Genomic DNA, 21,938 nt, shown 5'->3' on the forward strand with positions numbered 1-21,938 from the left:
TTCATTCAGGCGAGTGTCAGAGAGGAGCATGGATTAACAATAGGAGGCACTCCCACACACGCAGACCTTCAACCACCGAGATGAATTCAGGAATAAAAGAGTAAAAAGGCAACAGGCTTCTTTCACTTCAGGGGGGGGAAGAATCGCAGGAGGTTGAAAGAGAACAATCCTTTCATTCAAAGCGATTTACGGATAGAAGGAGGACAGAAGGAGAAACGGTAGCTTGGGTTTCCGACATCATTTCCTGATGAATACATTTCATCTCAGGCCACATTATTCATCATCACTTAAAGCTCTGACTGATCGGACATTTACAGTGAATACAACTCTGTATCCAGATTTTATGCAACAGTATGGTGCATATTAAGTGTGCATTTTTACAGTAATGTGCTTTATATTATTGTGTTTTTCTCATGAGGAGAGGTTTGAGGATTTACCACATGCAGTGGTTGGCGAAGGGCTGACTAATACATGTTGACAGTTAATACTATTTTTGGCTTAATGTTGACTGTTTCATCATGATGTTAAGGCCTACTGTACATAGCACCGGGGTAAGCCATGTTTGAATTGCATTATTGTACTGAAAAGAGGGAGATCTGACTGGCTTCAGGTTGGGACAAATATTATACTCGTCTGTCTTTGTGAGGGCTGGAATGAAACCTGGTCAGGCTAGGGGGAAAATGTCAGGCCCACACAGTACTAAGTTACTTTTGTGGTCCAATAGAGGAGTGACAAAATCATGCTAGTCAGGTTAAAGCCTCGGTTATACTTGCTGCAAGGACGGTCGCACAGACATGAGCTGACGTGGAATCGTGATGAGGAAACGTTTGGATATTTTATATAAATTCTCAAAGCTCCACAAAGCTCTCCATTTTCTCCGCCCATCTACGTAGTAAATGTTAGATGTGTGAACGAACAGCCAAAAATCTGCCGCACGGAAACCCCGCAAAGGGCCATCTCATGGTGTGATGTCACTCTGGCCTTACAGACACTCTCGACCCTCGTGGATGCAGCAAGCATAAATCGAGCTTAACCCAGCCCAAACGGTAAGCATCATTAGCGTCAGGAACTGAGAGCGTGAAGACTCGGGTGTTTTGGAAGCATTGATTTGAGCATTATGGGTAATGAGCAAAAAGGGTCCAGAACGCACTGAATTCTCTCAAAACCTCGGCATATAACAACCACAAGGATCTGCATGCCGCATAGATACCACGTAGGAGGATGTGAGAGAGATATTTGTCTCTGAAATTTAAATGAGCTGACCCTTTCATTCCTACAGCAAGAATTGTGGTTTATGATTAACTAATTAAAAATTAATGAAAAGAAATGTAATGTTTTGTTTGCCCTTTGCACTGAAGACATACTGATCCATGATCCCCAATATAATGGTATGTATCAACATAGTTGCGTCCTTAACTTTAGTATCTGATGTGGCAAATACTAAATATCTTTTTTCAGATGTGCTACGAGGGCTTAAATGGTAAAAAATGCAATTTATGATTCATGATATTTAAGTTAACTCAAGTAACTCAAGGCAAATGTTGTAAAGTGTTCCATCTAAAGGTATGTATATTTCCCCCATTACTATATTAAAACAACCTGCATCAAAGCCAAAACCACTTACAAGCATGTTTTTCTTGATTTGACTTTATTTGTTCGGCATTAAAGTAGAAATACTCGAGTCATACAGATGATTGCCTCATGTCATTGTAGCTGTATTTGTGCAACTTGATATGGCGAACAGATAGCAGTAGCCAAACAGTGTGATCAGATCTAAAGCAACTTTTGGACACGTGAAAAAATGTGGCACTTCCTGTGTAATAACCCGTCACAGCCTGACAGGCCTGACCTCAGCTGATCCTCGACTTCGGATTGGCTGTTTGGGAAAGAGCTCATTCACATGCCACACAGCAACTAGCAACAAGCAGGTAACCATGGATACACTGCATTGGAAACCCCTCTTTCTTTTCTTCAGTAGCCTCCTACTCTCCTTTACTGTTTCCTCTTGACCCTTTACCTCTATTTTTCATCTTATCTTTCTCTCGGTGACACTTTTCTTTTCACAAGGATCGCCATTCATGTCTGCAGAAGCATAGCGACTGGTCAGACTACAATGAAGCAATTCCCAGCCGGCAGTCACCATGGCAACCAAGGGGGCAAAAAACAACATCATCCCATGCTCAGACGGTGGTGATCTGGTCGACCACTCGAGTGCTGTCGTTCATTTCGACGCACTCCACCTCCTGCCTCTGCCCCTCCCCGTCAGGCCGGTTACCCCGGGTCTTGGAGGGGGGCAGGAAGGTGAGGAGGGTGGGCAGGAACGCGAGCGTGTGCAGGGCCGAGCAGGCGGCCGTGAGGGTGAGGCAGCGAAACAGTGTGCGTGTGAGGTTGGAGCGTACGGTGCTAACGGGCACCAGGGCGGCGCTGTAGCAGATGAGCGTCTGTAGGGAGGGAACCCCGTGTCTCTCCAGCGCCACTCTCACCCAGCGAGTCCTGCTGTCGCCCCGACCCGAGGCAAAACCGCAGAGGAGGGGGCCGCTGCAGTCCGCAGAGTGCCCCAAGGCCGAGATCAGACACAACACAGACATGCAGTCCAGCTCCACACCCCATAAGGTCATGAAGCCCAGCACCCCGAACTGGACAGAGAGCAGGGTGAGGCCCAGCCACACGGACACCAGCGGCTCCACGACGGCCAGCGAGGACAGACCCAACAGGAAGAGCACCGCCAGCAGTGAGTGTCTGAGGGGGGAGCTGACCGCCGCGGCGTAGCGGTCCAGGTAGACGAAGGAAGGGTTGAAGATGAGGAAGCGGACGCGCGAGGTCAGCGACAGGCGCCGCAGCGTGTCCAGCAGTACTGACATCTCTTCGCGCTTGTTCTCCGTCGTCTTGGCCACCAGGAAGATTCGGGACGCCGCCACATCGGGCTCTTCGCCCTGACCGCGCTCCGCAAATATGATGTCGTCGGCGAAGTGGGCGTACTGCGGCTCTCGGAGGAAGGAGTGTCGGAGCGTGTGGGTGAAGTTTTCCCGCGGCTGGCTGGTGGACTGGTTGCGATCCGACAGGTAGTTCAGGTACGCTTCCAGCCAGCTGATTCGCTGGAAGCCTTTGGCGTACTCCAGCAGGTCCCGCTGCACCGAGGCGTTCCAGTAGGGGGCGCTTTCATAAATGTAAAATCCAATGACGGGGGAGTACGAGCTGAAGTAACGCTGCTGGGCACGGGTGTACAATACTGTCGCTGTATCCATGGCAACCAGTGCACTGGGGTCTGAACCCTGGGTCACCTGTGGACAACAGAAACACATTAGTAACAGGTTAAACAGTGTGATAATGCTTTTATTAGTATGTAAATATCATGAGTATGCTCTGGCATCTCTTTTTCACATGATACTACCCCCTCAGCTGCCACATAGTGACCAAACAAACTGAGAAAAACAAACAATATCTTTAAAAAAATATTGAAAAAATACACTCAAAACTAGCTGCAGAGAAGGGTGACTGTTGCGTCGCCTCACGTCGCCTGGGTCTTAGCCAAGAAGATGCACTTCAACACACAACAAAGACTACAGACAACAGTTAACTAGCTTGTACGTTCTGCGCCTACATGAGAGGAAATAAAACTAGCAGGTGATGGTAGTCTGTATTCGTCATTCAAAAAGGGAAACCAGAAGGCCGAGGACAGCGGGATATACAAGCCGTTGTTATGATAAGTAATGAAACAAAGTGGCATTTGCTGGCCATTTTCACACCACTCTCACTCACCACTTCATTCCAGACAGTCATGTTGTTGTGAAAATATTTGTGAATTGGAATGATCAGATGAGATGAAGATGAAAAATGAGAAGAGCCTTCTGTGTTTTTCAGTTTGACTTTACTCGTTTGCTTGCTTTCCTCACATCCGTTTCTCTTCTTGTGCACTGATTTCTTTAAGCTGAACAGCCAATCAGAGTGATTACTTTCACCGACAAAAGCCGCTGACGCGGGCAGACTAGAGCCGACAGTGCGGGACGCAAAAAACTAGGCTGACAGACGCTCACCGACAGCCGGACATTGGCTGATGGTGGTGTTTCAGCAATCTGTATGATGTACCGGTAAATAAGCTGTCTCCTAAAATTTGGATAGGTAGTGAGTTTTATGACACAAATATGAAGATATGGTATTAGTAAGTTGTTATGATATAAACTTATGTACCAACCATTTTAACCATAGGAGCTACAGGTACACATGATCATCTGACAGTCCGTCAGTGTCTAAATTACATACAATGCAACTGTTGTTTCACAAATTATAAAAATATATTTTAAAATGCTACAACGCCTTTATACACCGGCAGTGTTTTTTTGAGCGATTAATTCACACGTAAATATATTTTTTCAAAGTGATGCGTTTGTCATGAGTAATTTCTCACAGAACACAAATGTTACGTGGCGATAAAGAATGGAACGTCAATTTGCCGAGCTTTTTGCACCACAAATAAAGACATGAACCAATCACGTTGTGTGGAACGGGTTGAGTTGCGCCTACAATAAATTTGTGAAACAACAACAACAACACGGAGGCTCCGTAGTCTAAACCAGGACGGCAAGCTATATTACCTTTCAACCTTAACAAAGGCAGCGCAGACCAGATCCACTCTTTCCATCCTTACCTCTCACAATAAAAGCCCAGAGACTTATAATATTCGCAGGCGAGTATTTAGCATTTTCGTGTCGTTTATTCGTCACGCCCTTGGTGTGTAAAGGCCTTTAGTCACTTTACATTTATGGACATGAAGCTTTTATTCTGAAGGATTAATGCTGACTCATGCATGTTTCGTTCAGAAAATTGTGTCTTTGATTAGTCAGCCCCTTAAGTTATGGTCACATTAGCCTTTAATCGAATGAAATTGTCCTGCACTGTCCCAAGACAAGGATATGATGTCATGAATGTGGGTGATAAACAGATATGGAGCTGTACTTTGTCTAAATGAGGGTGATGGTGCTGTTTGCTATAACAAAATGGCAGTTGTTGTATTTTTGTTTGATGCCTCACCTGCAGGAAGCCCATCAATCCAAAGGAGATGTAAACCAGATACAGCAGAACCACAAAGGGTTTGACATAGGTGTTAGTGATCCAGTCTCCATAGCAACGCCTCACACACCCCAGCAAAAGGTGAGAGTCCTGAGGATTAGGGTCCGTGCTCGATGTGGAATGTGGGTGTGGGTGTGGGTGTGGGTGTGGGTGTGGATGTGCGTGTGCGTGTGGATGTTCATGTGCGTTTGGATGTTCATGTGCGTGTGGATGTTCATGTGCGTGTGTGGAGTTAGCCACATGTTCATGACCGTGTTCGTGCTCGGCAGGGTTGTTCGCCGTGTGCGGGTGCGTGTGCGGGTGCGTGTGCGGGTGCGTGTGCGCATGTGTGTGAGTGAGGTTAGAGTTCGGCGTGTGAGCGTGATCAGGACCGTGACTGTGATCGACCCCGTGTGGCGGGTTGGTAGTTTGAGCCTCGTCTTGGTAGCGGGTGTACATGAGACACCTGTACCAGGCCGGTTTAGAGTCCAGACGGTCCGGTTTGGGGACCCGCCGGCAGAAGCAGCCGTGTCTGTACCCAGTCTCTAAGTATCCCGTGAACACCAGACAGGAACTGTAGAAGGACAGCATGTAAACATAGCCGATGGTGACCGCCAGGGCGGCGGTGCGGCAGAAGAGCCGGACGGCCTCCATGTTGGTGAGCGGCGAGGCGGCCAGGCCCAGAGTCATCAGGTGGAGCATGGTGGAGGCGGAGAAACGCAGCATGACGTCCTCGAAGACGCTCGCCACGCGCTCCTTCACATGCTGGTCCTCCCGGGTTCGCCTCCATGACGACAGCATCTCAAAGGAACCGAAGAGCCCATGACCTGACGGGAAAAAAATAGAAATGTAAGTTATCGCGTTATAAATGCCTAAAGCTGCACTACTTGATATTTTTAGAATAAAAACTGATCAAATGACTAAATACAAAATATATAAGAAGTTGCTCGTAATGATAAACTTACAGATAATTATTAATCCTGCCTTTTTAGCTTCTTTCAGCCCCTTGTTTGGATTTTCTAGCCCACAAATTTAGCGTTTAGCTAGTTTTTATGTTTAGAGACTGAGCCAATTTTCAACCACCCGGTTTTTCTTTCCCTAGAATGCTTTGATTGCTCCCCGCTTTCCTTCAATTTATTCATTTTGAGGAATCACAACGTTGCACAAGGAAGTGCAATAACTCAGCCTGGCTGCTTTTGAACAGTCCTCGCTGCATAATGTCGCACCTCAACTCCCTTTTGAACGAGAAATATGTGAAATGACTGATGTAACACACCGTGGGAATGCAGTTTTCTTGTGCCTAGTTGAGAAATTGGAACTTTTGCAGCAGCAGGAAGAGAAAATCTAACTTCTAACCAGTCAAACAAATATTTAGAGATAACAGATGCATAAAAGCAAAGACTCCTTAATGAGTATATTTATAGCTTAAAACATGAGTGATATCATGTAAAGAATATAGTTTTGATGCTGTATTCACTGATTCACATCAACGTCTATTTGAGGTGATTTAAAGCTTCAGTAGGCAGAATGTTTTTGGCGTCATTTGGCAAAAATTCCATAATAACCTTTCAGCATATTGTAATTGAAGTGTTCTGAGAGAAAACTAGACTTCTGCTCCTCCTGATGACTCTGTTTTCAGTCTTTAAAAAAATCTAGTCTGTGACGGGAGACTTTGGCCAATCACAGGTCATTTCAGAGAGAGAGAGAGCGTTCCTATTGGCTGTGCTCCGGCTGGTGGGCGGTGCTTTGTATTTCCTCCACAGATCTCAACATGGCTGCCGGGTCACAAACTTTCTCATTTTACAGTTAAACAGTACACTACAAGATGATTCTGAAAACATTTGAGGTGAGAAATAGTCATTACAGTAACATAATATTGATTCAAATTTGATCAGCGCTGCCTAGTTTGACCGTTTGGTCGGAGTTTGCGAGTGATTGACAGCCGGCTCATTGACGACAGCTGGACGGCAGACTCCAGCTCGGCTCTGATTGGTTGTTTTCCTCCGGTCTTTGAAATCTTGCAGATGCCGTTAGGAGCACCGGAGGACACAGAGGCACATGATTTTTTTAAATTACCTGTCTCATGTATTTCAGTCAGGATATAGTTACCGTTTTATAAAAATATTTGTTTTAATCATATTTGCTCCAATCTCACCTACTGCTGCTTTAATTAATAGATTTATAGCTTCAAACATGATTACTATCATGTAAAGAATACAGTTTTGATGCTGTATTCAAGTGAGGTGATTTAAATGCACCGCCTCCATGTGCATGTCCAGTCTCATGTGCATGGACATACATACATGTTTATATACATGCATCAGATGTTTTTTTAATGGTTTCCTCTACCGTGGTTGCCATGGCATCCATGAGTCACCAGTGACACACTTACATCCCCCTCCCCTCTCTCTCTCTCTCTCCAGTGACCTCGCCATGGCGAAACACTTAACACCTTAGCAGAGGCGTAACGTACAGACACTTTAGGCGTGGGTGCAACTGAGAAAGTCTGCTGATTATGAATGACGGTGGAAGAGGTGCGGAGGTTAATGTTGCAGAGAGAAGACGCGAGCGAAACGAGAGGCTGGGGACGGCACTTGTCCAAGGATTTTGATATTTACCTGAGCTTGAGACAGACTAATGTGCACTCATGGACAAACACACACATGGACACACTCACTCAGGTGCTAATAATACCAATAAAAATACCATAGACGGTATATATAGATAGACGAAAGGTCTCCACTTCCTCCCACTGTACAGAAGTGAAGCCGACATATTCCGGATACAGGAGCTACCATCTTGAGATTTTGACATCATTTGGAGCCAGAGTCTACGCGGTATTGATCGGGCGATGGAGCCGCGGTATCGAGGTCACCCGCCCGAACCAATCGCGAGCCGAGCACGGCTGCAGCTTGTCAGCGAGAGAGACTCACAGCTGTCAATCATGACGTCTCAGCCCATTTTTATAGCATAAAATAACTAATTAAAACCAAACTCATGATAAGAACTACCTAAAATGACCCAAACCATTTTTGGGGAACATTTATTAGACGTGTACTTTGACTTTTTAGTTTGGCCCATCCACTATCATGGAGGGGGCGGGACTTATGACCTTTACTGCAGCCAGCCAGCAGGGGGCGATTGAGACGTTTTGGCTTCATGATGTCCATCTTTATATACAGTCTATGGAAAATACCCATATGATAAGGGTGTGTCCATTTGCCAGAACCCTTTCAGACCGTTTCAGATATTACTGTTGAGTCATAAAATGGATTTCAGATACTGAAAACTCAGTTTAAACTGTTGGTTATGGCCAAAAGTTTCATACACACAAACATGCAGCTAGGCTGGCTATAGTTTGTACATTGTCAATATCGGTATTATGATTATACCTGATTTGATACCAACACATTACTATTTTTTCAGTACCTCACATTAAGGAATATAAACTTGTTTTTAAAAAAATAACTTGCTTCTCTATTTAACAAATTTTTCTTTTTCAAAAATACTTAAAATGATTGATCGATTATCAAAGTTGCAGATAACTTTTCTGACATTCGACAATTCAACAGATTAATTGGCTTTTTGTCTGGCAACCAGACTACAAATCTGGCCAAGCATTGATGCCAGTTTTCTGTACTTGATCATTTCAGTCCTTAATGCTGCTGGCACACTTTCAATACCACAGAAACTTGGATCACTATAATGTTTTGAAAATGATCGTAAAAGTAAATGGACGCACATATGATTGAGATATATTACAATGATATTCCAAAACCTTTTACATAATCTATTTACCTCCCTTTGTACACAAACACACTCTTCTTTGTCAAAAATGAGTTCAAGGAACAGGCTATTTATCAACACATCAGTTTGTCTTTTGTGCCAGCTTTGCAAGTTAATAAGCCTCTTTGTGAAACGGTGTCTGAAGGAGAAAGATGCAAAATGTTCTCACAAATCCACATTTTTTAAACATTAAATAATAACTGTATTTTCTCCCTCTTCCTCTCTTTTATGCTATCTCTTTCTGTACTATGTAATCACATCCTTCTTTCTCTCCTCACGTCCTCCCACCGTTTTCTGTCTGCCTACTTGATTCTGAAAAACCCTCCCTGCCTGCCTGCCTGCCTGCCTGCCTTCCTTCTAACTACAGTTTAACTTCATTTTCCGCTCAGAGAATCCTTATCTCAACCCCCCATTTGGAGTGATATTTCATCGAGCCCCCTCTCTGTCTCTATTCCCCCGTCTCTCTTCTGTTCTCGCTACGGTTATTTTAAGCCTAACAGCAGCCTTTCCTCCTCCACATTACAGAGTAATTATGGTATAGACTACATGTGTGTGGTAGTGGTTACATACAGCACGTCATTCAGTATTTAGTATGCATGCGAGTACGCCTTCACACAGATGGTGCGCATTTCTTTGCCCCTAGTTTGTTACATTATTACTGAATTTAAACTGATTTCTGATTGCTTTCTATCCATTTTCTTCATAATAGCAAATTAATTTAATCACTAAATTCACTTATTAAATAAATAAATAAATGTTTTCGTCCCTATTGTCATGCAAGCTGCTGCATAATTAGCATTGCAGAGTCGGTCACACTGAAATGCTGAAACAATCGCTGTCACTTCAAGAGCAGATGGTTTGTTAACCTGCTGTCTTAATTACAAAAGTGAATTCCCAAACCATTATATATTTGGGAATAGAAAAATAATATCTACCTCAAGTGTATCATCTCTTTAATAACACTGCTGCAGTCTGTATAAGACTTACTTTCTCATTAAAAGTATTTTATTTCCATTAACAAATTAAAAATGATTTGGGTTTGACTTTGGTCACGAGCACTGTGACATGGTCACCGGCATCATGGCAAGTCTGCAATATTTCTATGAATTATGGTTAATCTTCAGAACAAAGTCTGCGTCCCACATGGACTATACTGACCTTATTAAGGAGGATTTATTAAGGATGATCAATCCACATTAAATACAGTTTCTTCACTGCTTCATGAAATTCAGTGTTTCTGCTATAATTTACATCCGTTGAGTCAAACTTGGCATCAAAATGAATCGGAAAAGAGAGCACTGGTATCGGATCAGTATTTGTTTTGGCAGAGACCTTGAATTAAGGTATCTGAATTGGTATCGGGTGAGAAAACGTTGGATTTGTGCATCCCCTGCTTTGGTCATGCATACTGTGCCATGTCTCATGTGCTCACCGTCATCATGTCAAGTCTGCAATACTGCTGTTAAGTACGGTTAATGGTTCATAAGATGTGTCGTCCAACCGCATCTGGAAATGGGCATACCGCCACACATTTTCTGGCACTGAAGTGGGCGTGATTGTCAGATTGCTGACTTCAGAAAGTTACAAAAATTATAGGAGGCAGCTGCTCAATTCTGGTAGTGAAAATGTGCGGGCAGAGGAGTTTTCAGACGCTCTTCAGCAATCCAACAAGCACTTCATTTAAAGCCTTAAAAAGTGTCCTTTTATTCAAATAGTATAGAACTCAATTTGTAAATGTAAAAACTTAAAAATGTAAAAAATAGTGTGAAATCCTCTAGTTCCAGCTCTGGATTTGTTCCAGACTTCAAGAACCCCAACTTGACAACTTACTTTTTCAGACCCTTTGGATTCAGTTTCTGCCATGCCCCGCCACTTGTCAGTCATGTTGACGATCTGTCTACATTGAAATGGCGTTCAGCCCGAGGCTGACACCTGCAGAACCCATCACAGGTACTGAAGAAGCAGACGGTGAACACAGGCAGTCTGAGATATAAAAGCAATGGCAATGTTCACCGTGGTTCCCACCTGCCATGTGTTAACTTCACTTTTCTTTTCTTTTTTTCTTCCCTGTGTTCAACCATAGACTTTATATCAGAAGTGGGCGTAGTCACCCTGACGTCATCCATTGGCTTGTGGACTGCGGTTCTGAAGCCTCGAGTTCGGTATTTTGGCCGTCGACATCTTGGGTTTTTGCAACCAGAAGTGACACGAGAGGGTGGAGCTAACTACAACCCAATGCTGAATAAGATATTTTTGAGGCGACCAAAAAGATTATGATTAACTTTCATGACCTGAAAACCCACTGTGAAAGGTTTAAAGTTTAAAGACGAAAACACAGACAACTCCCAGACCAGACATCAGCGTGGTAGCGACCTGTCAATCACAAGGTAGCCACGCCCTAAAACATCCCCTGCTTTATGGTCTATTTGACTCTAAATGGGAACATAATTTACTAAATGAACATCATGCTGTATTGAAGAAGACTTGAAACTAGCGATTGAGAACATAAACACATGTTTACAATGTTTACTGAGGTAATAAATCAAGTGAGAAGTAGGCTCATTTTCTCATAGATTTCTAACCAGAGGAGTCGTCCCCTGCTGGCTATTAGAAAAGAATGTAAGTTTAAGGCTCTTCTGCATTGGCTTCACTTCTCAGACCCCGGAGATACATTCAAAAATGTCCTGATTCAGCCATTTCCAGTCAAATTGAGGATGAAGACATGGACATACAGAATTCTAAAGACTCAAAATGGCAGATATATGTTGTGTATTTTTAATTTGACCATCAAAAGCATTAGTTTTAAACCTACCAAGCATGACGAAAGGGATGCCCAGGTACGTAGAGTTGTAGGTTGTCCCGGTCAGGTTGAGTATCCCAGCAGCAGTGAGGCCCGACAGTGTGATAGATAGCAGAGCCAGCAGTCCCAACCAGGGTTTAGACCTCACACAGTCCCTCATAGAGCAGCAGAGGACGGCCAGCACACCGCACGCCCCCAAGCTGGCCAACAGGGGGCGGTGAGCCAGCACAGAGGAGAACTGGAAGTCTGTCCTCAGAGAAGAGGAAGTAGAAGGGTACAGCCCCAGCTTAGGGTGCAACGCTGCAAAGTGCTGCAGCTCAGCACAGAAGGCCTTTTCCCACTGGCTGGCCACCCGGTCCATGAGGCCGCCGCGGGCTTGGAGGTAGTAGGTGAGCTGCAACGCCCTGGCTGAACGTACGCCTTCTCCCCTGGCTCCCGTCCCCTGGCCTCGCACTGCCCCATTGGGACCCCAGCCCTGCACGCCGCCCAGCTGGTGGCCGATGTACGCCTGCCGTCCGTCCGCCAGCTGCGTGATCGGGTACCGCAGGATCGGGACGGAGCGGTTGGTGTTGCGAGCCGACTGGATCTCCTCCATGGCACGGATGATGTCGTCGATGATGCAGACGTTCTTGTCGTCGGGGAGACAGAGGTAGGAGAAGGAGTAGTTGAAGCTGTTGATGCCTGTGGCCGGGACTGTCACCTGCATCTGGTAGATCCGCTTGTGGAGCTGTGTGAAGCAGAGAAAAAACACACTCAAACAAGGACGAGCTTAGCTTCCCAGTGGCCCAATTTAGCTCGGATAAACTGTGACAAAAAAAAAAGTCCCATCAAAGTTTTGTGAAAAGTGTGGAGCAGCAGCAAAACTCACAGTGTGTGGCACATTCGCTTACTCTGTGTGCTTTGACTTTGAGTGAATAAGAGAAGGAGATATGTGTGGGAATGTGTGTGTGTGTGTGTGTGTCTTACTCGACAGAGTAACAATAGTGGTCTCCGAATCCTCCTGCGTTTCTATGGCGAGAGGACAACAGTGCCAGCATCCACAGAACTGGTTACTAAGCAACAAGCCTGATGCCAGTCTCTGCCACAGCGAACATGGGCAGAGCTGTCTCCCACCTCAGAGTGCTGCATTGACTTCAGAGAGGGAGGGTGTGTGTGTGTGTGTGTGTGTGTGTGTGTGTGTGTGTGTGTGTGTGTGTGTGTGTGTGTGTGTGTAGGAATGTCTCTTGATAAATGATTTGTTTTGAAAGTTCCTTCAATGCACCATCCTGTTGTAAAATTGACCAATTTACCATCTTTTTTTGTCACTTTTTACTGCCAAAAGATACCAGTCTGTCATTATTACTGCTCGCAATTTCCTGGTAGGACCTTTAATCCAAGTGCCTTTCATTACTAAATTAACTTTAGAGGTTCTCTACACGACATCCAGAGCATTAATATAGCAGCAAACAACTCTTTGCTATGTAACGATGTAGAGGAGTATGGAGGCAATTATAGAAGCTGTCTGGAGGCAATCCCTCAATCATAGTTTTGCTCTGAATGCCACATAGAGAACCTTTATAGAACTCAATCAGTATTTTTTGAGCATATTCATTTCAGGTATATTCACATACATAATTGAATTTAGATGTATAATTAAATCTATGAGCATGTTGTGACTGTTGACTTGCAGCTCTGTGAGGTTGTACATAGGCACAGCGGTGCTTTGAGCATCACCATGCGCACGATGACAATGTTAACATGCTGATGTTTAGCAGGTAAAATGTTCACCATGTTCAGCATCTTAATTTAGCATGTTAGCATGCTAACATTTGCTAATCAGCACCAAACACAAAGTACAGCTGAGGCTGACAGGAATGTCATCATTTTTGCAGGTGTTTGGTCAAAAAAACAAAAAATGAAGAAGTTGAAAGAAGATTAAAGTCATGAGGTCACCAACATTATCAGCATTAATCGTCTGGGAACAACGTGTCCTCATACAACGGTTCGTAGGATATCTTATTAAAAGTTATTCCTCATTTTCCTACGTATGTCCAGCAACACGTGTCAAATTCCGCTTGTTACGTGCATACAGTCTTTTCAAAATAAACTTCCATCTTCACAGGAAACAACTTGGTTATTTTAGGCAACAAAACTACTTAGTTAGGTTTAGGAAAAGATCGTGGTTTGGGATAAAAGTGGCGTTACTTGAGTACGGAAGTTACGAGACGTTGACTTCTAGTTTCAAATACGATACGAACACCGGTCTCCTGGGTGAAAGTCTGGTGTTTTTTGACCCACCCATCCACCCTGACCTTCTCCGTATGTGGCGTTTGTCACTCTTTATACTTCCTGGTTCATGACCTGCTGGTATGGAGAGTTATTTAATCTCACGCAAGCGCAGAACATATGTGCTAAATTGCCGTCGGTTGTAGTCTTTGCGGTGTGTTCAAGTGCAACTTGACGGCCAAGACAAAGGCGACGTGAGGCAACACAACAGACGGCCTTCATCGCCGCTAGTTCTTTGATGTCGGGTTGGTGTGTCTGGGCCTTTACTGGATAAGTGAAAGCTTTGACCTGATGGTGGCGCTAGATGAAAAGTCAGGAGATCACTAAAGTCAGTAAGCTCCATCCTCTGGAGATCATAAATGTCTGTACAAAATTTCATGACAATCTATCCGATAGTTGTTGAGATATTTCAGTCTGGACTACAGTAGTGGACCCATCGACAGACTCTGACCCTTGTGGTAACTGGATACTGCGTAACATCACACCAAGATATCTCCACCACAGAGAGGACGTTGCAGTTTAATTGGAACAATAAAAATCAGCTCTCTGAATAACAACGTTGTGTTTTGACTTATTAAAAATCGAAGAGCGAGAGCGTGTTTTGACTCACAATGCTGCACGGCCACTAATTCATCATATTTAGAACGACATCCATCATAGAAGAGGAAGAGTTCCCCTTCACTGACAGAAGCTGAAATAGACCAGAACTCAGTGCAGTCACTGGGTGTGACTCAACTCTTACTGCTAGTGGTGATCCTGTCTGGTACTGGCTATCGCTGCTACTGCTGTCTCATGCAACAAGTTCAAACCCACTCTCACAGCAGGGCTGCTCGGTGGCATTTTGGGAAAGCTCACAAACTCATGCACAAGTAGACTGAGGAGGAAAAAGAACAGAGTGTTGAACCTCACAGATGACATGCAACAGTGTAAGATTACGTAACGGTGATTTTTCTTCGCTCTCTTTCATGCAACAAACTCTCTCTCTCAGCCTGTTGGCAGTAAATGATGCACTAGTCTCTTAACTGTGGCAGTCCTCTGTGGACCGACTCTGAGTTCTGGGTATGAGTAAAGTGGGTCACAATAGCCAGATGTGACAAACACACACACACACACACACACACACACACACACACACACAGAGAGAAACATGCATGGACAGCACACACACAGCATATAACACGATACAGCCTGGGTGTCTCAGCACTATTACGTCTGCAAGCTCTGATTACATCCGCATAACTTCATGAAATAATTTGGCTAATTGCTCCAGGGGTGTCAAACTAATACTCATAAATCCATTAAGGGATACCAACGCAGACGCAGAGGCCTCCGAGCTGCAGCTAGCTCCAGTTTGTAATTAAAATGCCCAGCTTCATAACTACAAAGGTGGTCCGGGGTTATTTGAAATGGGACCGTGTTGCTCCGGTTAATGACTATCAATCACTGAAAATGAGGAGGAAGACAGCTTGCATATGTGCTCTGGCCTGCAGACACTGACCTTTACCTCTGCGTGTGTGTTTATGAACGAGACTTAGAATTTATTTACCTTTAAAGTTGGATTCTGCAGATGCATAGCAGCCTCGTTTTATACTGTGATTTAAATGGCAGAGAAGTTAAATTGTTGAATCTTCTACCTTTCCGGTGTATAAATGTGTTTTTAGTTTTAGCCTGCAGCAGCTTCCTAACCTTAGAGTCCCTAAATCACTGACTGTGACTGTTTGTGTGTTCTTGAACGAAAAAATACCTCTCAAATATCACAAGATAGCCAATTAAAATATTCAAATTATATATATAATAATATATAATAATTATTATAAGCATTTGTCCAAGTTGAAGACCATTTTTCAGTCAGCATTCTGTGTATATTTATTTTGTATTATTTATTTTTTACTGCACATTCATGGTGTTACTTTAAAGCACATTTTATTTATTCTAGGGATGCGCCGATACCAATACTGGATCGGATATCGGGCCGATACTGATTCAAATAGCTGGATTGGATATTGGTGACAATGGGGCCGATCTATTCAGTTCAGTTCTATGTTTATATACTATAGCCTATACATTATATATTGGAATTTTAATTCCTGTTAAAGTTTTGATCAATTTGTTGCTACATTAAAGAGATTTACACTCAAATTGTAATACCTGTTAATTTTGAGGATTTTTTTTAGTAGTAGTTTTAGAAGTCGCTGGTCTACGATTTATTATTTTAATATTAAAGGGACTGTTTGTAACTTTTCACACGTATAAATCTACCGGGTCGGGATCCCGAACGCGCTCGCATATGCGCGCTCGCGTGTGGCTACGCTGTTCAGACCGCTCCTCTGCTTGCCTTCACTCACACAACACTCGTTCTCGCTCCACCTCACGTTCATGAGCGCTGAGTCCACACTGCAGAAGAGTTAGCCCCGGAGGCTGAAGCAGGAAAAGCCGACACTAGGATCAGCAGTGATTCATGGAGAGACCTTCGTCTGGTCAGCTAACATTACTGCCAAGCAGCTGAAATATAGAGTGATATTGTGGTTTTAGCTGAAGTGTGTCTCCTCACTGTGTTGAGCGATGCTCGTTCATGTCTATGTAGAGCGAGCACAAGCGCGAGCCCGACGCGGACTTTCGTTGACTTAACGGCCACAGGTGTCGCTGTTAAGCAGCATTTCTGAAAGTTACAAATAGTCCCTTTAATTTCTTTATGTGTGTGTCAGTTCCAGTGCCCATTAAAGAAAATTGACTTTTTTAGAAATTGTTTGTAAATGTGCTTGTGTGTGCGCGTGCATACCTTACCTTTAATATGGTGTCCAGGTGAACCGGGTCCAGCACGCTCCCCTTTCGGCAGGTGACGATCACGCGCCCGTAGCGTCCTGGTGTCTGCAGGTCTGAGTAGAGCGCGTGCTTGGACCGGTTCACCGGGAACAGGCTGTCCACGAGGTTTCCCTCGATCTTCGCCAGGCTGTGCTTGGGCGCGAGCAGGCTCTCCACGTCGTCCTCCACGCGGTACCGGCTGAAGCTCGCGCCCAGCAGGATGGAGATGAGCACGGGCGCCGAGGCGAAGAACACAGGGTGGCTCGCGACGAACCGGCCGAGCGCGTGGAACGAGGTCCTCAGGCCCGCGTGCAACACCTGGCGCAGCATCCTAGCGCGCGGCCGCGGCTCGAGCCTCTCCCACCGACCGGAAAGCCCGGGAGCACTGTCGAGCATCAGGGGCCGCCGGTAGCATCGGGGGGTTCCTGGAGGAGAGGTGACTTCCAGAGGGGGTGATGGATGGAGGATCTGTCCCCCGGAGCAGGAGGTCACCAGCCGGGGAGAATCCAACCCCTCCTCCGGTCACTGGAGCTCCCTTTCCTCCGGGGTGCGCTCATCCGCTGGAATATAAGATAAGATAAGATAAGATAAAGTACACTGTTAAGAATGTCCCAGTAAAATAACAGTAAAGAACTGGAAGCAGGGTTGCCTTTATGTCACTGTAAAATTAACATTATTATACTGTCGCTGAAATGTACAGCTTTGTACTGTTAATGAAAAATACTGTTTTTTTTTATTAATTTCACAGTTAAATTACTGTTTAAAGATACATTACATAGCTGTTTTTCACCTTTCTTTTGCATTTTCTTACTGATTTGTTTTAATGCACTATTTAGGTTGTATTATTTTTTACATACATTTTAATAAACATTATTTTTTGCCTAGATGAATAGACTTAGCAGGTTACAGACATAGGAATAGTCACACTAAATACAATTAAAGGCACTTGTTAGGAAAAAGGCTATAATAGACTTGTTGACACTTTTCCCAAAAATGTCTGCCTATAGCTGGCTACAAGCACAGAATGCAAACCAGAACAACATGTGAGTGAAGAACAGAGCTAATTCACAGATTTTCTAATCATGTACAATGTACAAGCCTCACATGTGCAGATCAGGTCCCAGAATTCAAGAAATACTGCATGAAACTGTTACTGATGATACTTTAGACAGTTGATCAGCAGTAAAGTGCTGTTTTTTAAGAATGCATTATAGTTCAGTTCAAAAACATAAGATATACTTTTATTGTCCCTGTGGGGAAATTTTTCCTGGACTCCTGCAGTCCAACTGCAGTTACAAACACTAAATTAAAACAGCATCAACAACAATAATAAACGATTCCACACAAGAAAGGGAAACAGTTCCACAGAAACAGATGTTTCAACACATATGTCCACGTACATAATGGCACATACTGTACCATCACAAACACAATGGCAGGTATTGCACCCAGGTAGTGCACTGCACCGTCTACCGTCTTGCCCATACTGCACAGACAATAGCCCAATATTACACAGATGCAACATATTGCACTGTCCCAATTTAACATATTGAACTGTCCCTATATAACATATTGCACTGTCCCAATTTAACATATTGCACTGTCTAACCATCTTGCACTGTCCTTATGATAGCTTTATGTTACGAGTTGTTGAGGAGTTTAATAGACACCGGCAAGAATGAATGTTGAATATATTACGCAGAAAAACAAAAGATGAGCTGCTCTGCGGGTTAGAAAAGCATATTGATGATATATAGCCTACTTTACATTTAATAGCCTTCTATTTAAATTCAAATTTGTTTATTCTTATTTTCTTCTTCTAACGTTTTTATCTATTCTATTTATCTATTATACTGTTTAACTTATTGCACCAACAAAACCAAAGCAAATTCCTAGTGTATACCTCTTACACTTGGCAATGAACACCATTCTGATTCTCATTCTGATTCTAAGATTCTAAGATTCTGATTCTAGTTCTGATTCTAAGATTCTAAGATTCTGATTCTAAGATTCTGATTCTAAGATTCTAAGATTCTGATTCTAAGATTCTAATTCTAAGATTCTGATTCTGATCTACCCTGCTGCGCTCAGAGAGCCTTCCCAGAGCTGCATGCATATGGCTCTGTGGCTCTGTGCGCAACAGAAAAAAGCATCGCATAAAGCTTTCCTCCTAGAACTGATCTGAGTGAGTTCAGCTGGAGCACTCGGACAGGTTGCTGAGGAGACAGTAAACTGCAGCCATGCTGTACATACCTAAACAGGGAACCCGGTGGTGATGACGGAGAGATATCTATCAGAGATCATCTAGAAAGACGCATTCACAACCAAGATGTTCTGTCCTTGTGCGTCCAGCCAGCTCCACCCTGATACACCACCACCACCAACCTGATGATGGTGATGGGTGGTCGAGGTGGGTGGGGGAGTCGCAGGATAGGTGACGCACCGGAGGGGATGCCGGTAGAGAGCTGTGTTTGTCAGATCAGCCTTTTTAATCTGGGTTTCCTCTGCGGCAGAAGGCTTTCTGTCGTCCGTCCTCTCCTCTCCTCCTCATCGTTAGACGGAGGAGCCGAGGCTGATCATCATCATCCTCCACCAGGCTGCTCTCCTCCTCTCCTCCAGCAGCGACTGCTCTCCTCGTTGAGGAAAAGGCACGTCACTAATTACCGGCTTTCAAACCGGGGACCGATTCTCTCTCTCTCTCTCTCTCTCTTTTTCTCTCTCTGCCTTTTTGTCTCTTTTGCACCTCCCTCCCTCCTCCCTCCCTCCTCCCTCCCTCCCGACCTGATCTGATCCGAGCCCCGGTTTCTAACCCCGCCTCTCCGGAACGCGCCGCTTCAATGCAGAGAAACAAACACAGTCAGTCAATACAGTGTGTGTGTGACAGATAGCTTTCTAGGAATTTATCATTGCCTTAGCAGCGACATTAATCCGGTCTGCTTTATAGGTTATTCTCTATGATATACATAATATTCACAGATTTAACTTTTTTTTCCCCTCACTCTGTTAAAGCTGGAGTCCACAGATATATGATTTAAAAGAGTTATTTTTATAAAATGGTCAATATATCCTGACTGTAATGCATGAGACCGGTAATCTGAAAAAAAAAATGATGTGCCTCTGTGTCCTCTGGTGCTCCTATAATGGCATCTGCAAGATTTCACAGAACGAAGGAAAACAACCAATCAGAGCCGAGCTGGAGCCTGTAGTCTCTGAGCAGCTTTCAATCACTTGCAGACTCTGATCAAACGGTCAAACTAGGCAGCGCTGATCAAATATTAGTCAATATTCTGTTACTGTAATGCCTATTTCCAGTGAAAATGAGAAAGTTTGTGACCCGGCAGCCAGATCAGTTGAGGAAATATCAAGCACCGCCCACCAGCCGGAGCAAACTTTCTCATTTTACATCTTAACAGATGTTTCTGAAAACATTTTCACTAGAAATGGGCATTACAGTAACAGAATATTGATTCATATTTGATCAACGCTGCCTAGTTTGACCGTTTGATCGGAGTTCGCGAGTGATTGACAGCTGCCTCCGTTGAATGAACAGCCAATAGGAACACTCTTTCTCTGAAATGACCTGTGATTGGCTGAAGTATCCCGTCACGGGCTACATTTTGAGTCATGAGAAGGTGAATAAGTCTATATATGCTGAGAGGTTATTATGGATTTTTTACCCAATGATGCAAAAAAAGATTCTGCCCACTGCTGCTTTAAAGTTGTTGGGGTTTAAAAGATACAAAAAAACAACCCAAAAGGTTATTTCAGATTTATTGCAGGCTGGATATTTTTCATAATAGCCTATACAGAGAGAGACATGAAAATCTGTTGAGCATTATGACAACATATTTCTCTCTTTTCCTGCAGGATAAAAAAAATGCACATTTTATTCTGCTTATTCTGTGCAGCTCCTGTGATTTAGCTCACACAATTATGTAGTCTACATAAATATTATTAAGTGTTCTTATCCTTGTTGCAGATGTGTGAAGCATCTCTTAGGTTTGCTATTGTGTAGCACGTTGCCATAGTAACCAGACAAATTACTTTTTTTTTTTTTTTTACAAGCCCCGGTTCCCATGGCAATGGTGATGCCACCCATCCCCCCCCAAAAAATAAAACATACACAGTAGTGCACACACACGCACACACACACACAACACTGCATTACACCACACTCTCTCACACACCTGCTGACTCCCAATCTGCTTATGGTGTGGAGGTGTCTGGTACAGTGACATTAAAAGCAAAAGAGACACAGAGAGAGAGAGAAAGAGCAGGGAGTGGAGGAGATGTGGAGATAATAATGAGTGCAGACAGCCTGAGATCACACTCTGCCTGTCTGTCTGATCGTCTGTCTGTCTTTATACACAGAGAATCAAATAGCCAAACAGCCTTTTTGTCTGTCTGTCTGTCTGCATGCATGGGACCAACTAATGGCTCCTGCGTCTCCCTAGATATCATAAATTAAAGGCTGCTTGGATTAAAAAACAAACACTTTTTCTTTAATCCCTCTGCATGACAGCTTGGATTCAGAAATAAGAAAATATCCTTTAAACTGGTGGGCTTTGGCTTACATGGGTCTTATGATAAACAATTTGTTCCTAAAGTACAGTTTTCATTCTTTAAGTTATTACGTATTAAAAAATATTTCTGCCCGTGAGGACTATAGGTAGGGCGTATAGGTCGCCTCTGCAAGCAGCTTATTGCGACCCATATTTTATTGTTAGGCGGCGCGACCTCTAGTGGCCGTATTAATTATGACGGGAGCAAAGGAGGAAGTTCGGTGGCGGAGTATAAAGCGCGACAAAGGCAGCGTATGGAGGAGGTCAGGGTGGATGGATAGGTCAAACAAACATGGGACTTTCACCCAGGAGATCGCTGTCATGTCCCGTGTGAAACCAAAGGTCAACGTTGACTTACTTTAAAGGAGCTAAATGCGAAATTCAAAGCATATCTATTGCTTCTCAACAGCTTTCAACATGGCGATGGCTAAGCTGGCAGCTAACGGTGCTAAACAAAAAAAAAAAAACGTTATTAGAATTGTCATATACATATAGGTATACGATTTGACCTCTGCATTTTACTCATCCTAAGCATTCAGGAGCAGTGGATTGCTGTGAAACGCCCAGGGAGCAACTTAGGGGTCAGTGTCCTCACTCAAGGACACTTCGACATGCAGACAGTAGGAACCGGGAATCGATCCACCAACCTTGTAGTTTAAGGACAACCCACTCAACCC

At 43.9% G+C, this 21,938-nt stretch overlaps 1 protein-coding gene across 2 annotated transcripts; it reads right to left on the bottom strand.

Moving 5' to 3' along the window:
* Positions 1-1,631: 1,631 nt before the first annotated feature.
* Positions 1,632-19,829, bottom strand: ptchd1 (patched domain containing 1). Of its 2 annotated transcripts, XM_037757317.1 has the most exons (6): positions 18,309-18,579; positions 18,100-18,185; positions 16,682-17,259; positions 11,645-12,359; positions 5,029-5,873; positions 1,632-3,281 (listed from the first exon to the last, which is right to left on the bottom strand). In XM_037757317.1, exons 3-6 carry the CDS (start codon positions 17,093-17,095, stop codon positions 2,181-2,183), a joined length of 3,075 nt encoding a protein of 1,024 aa, XP_037613245.1. In that variant the 5' UTR covers positions 17,096-17,259; positions 18,100-18,185; positions 18,309-18,579; the 3' UTR covers positions 1,632-2,180. The 2 variants fall into 2 exon arrangements, with proteins under 2 accessions (XP_037613245.1, XP_037613244.1); XM_037757316.1 differs by lacking the exons at positions 18,100-18,185; positions 18,309-18,579 and adding an exon at positions 18,953-19,829.
* Positions 19,830-21,938: the final 2,109 nt, after the last annotated feature.

This window comes from Sebastes umbrosus, chromosome 21 (genome assembly GCF_015220745.1).
Source record: "Sebastes umbrosus isolate fSebUmb1 chromosome 21, fSebUmb1.pri, whole genome shotgun sequence".
NCBI classification, from domain to species: Eukaryota; Metazoa; Chordata; class Actinopteri; order Perciformes; family Sebastidae; genus Sebastes; species Sebastes umbrosus.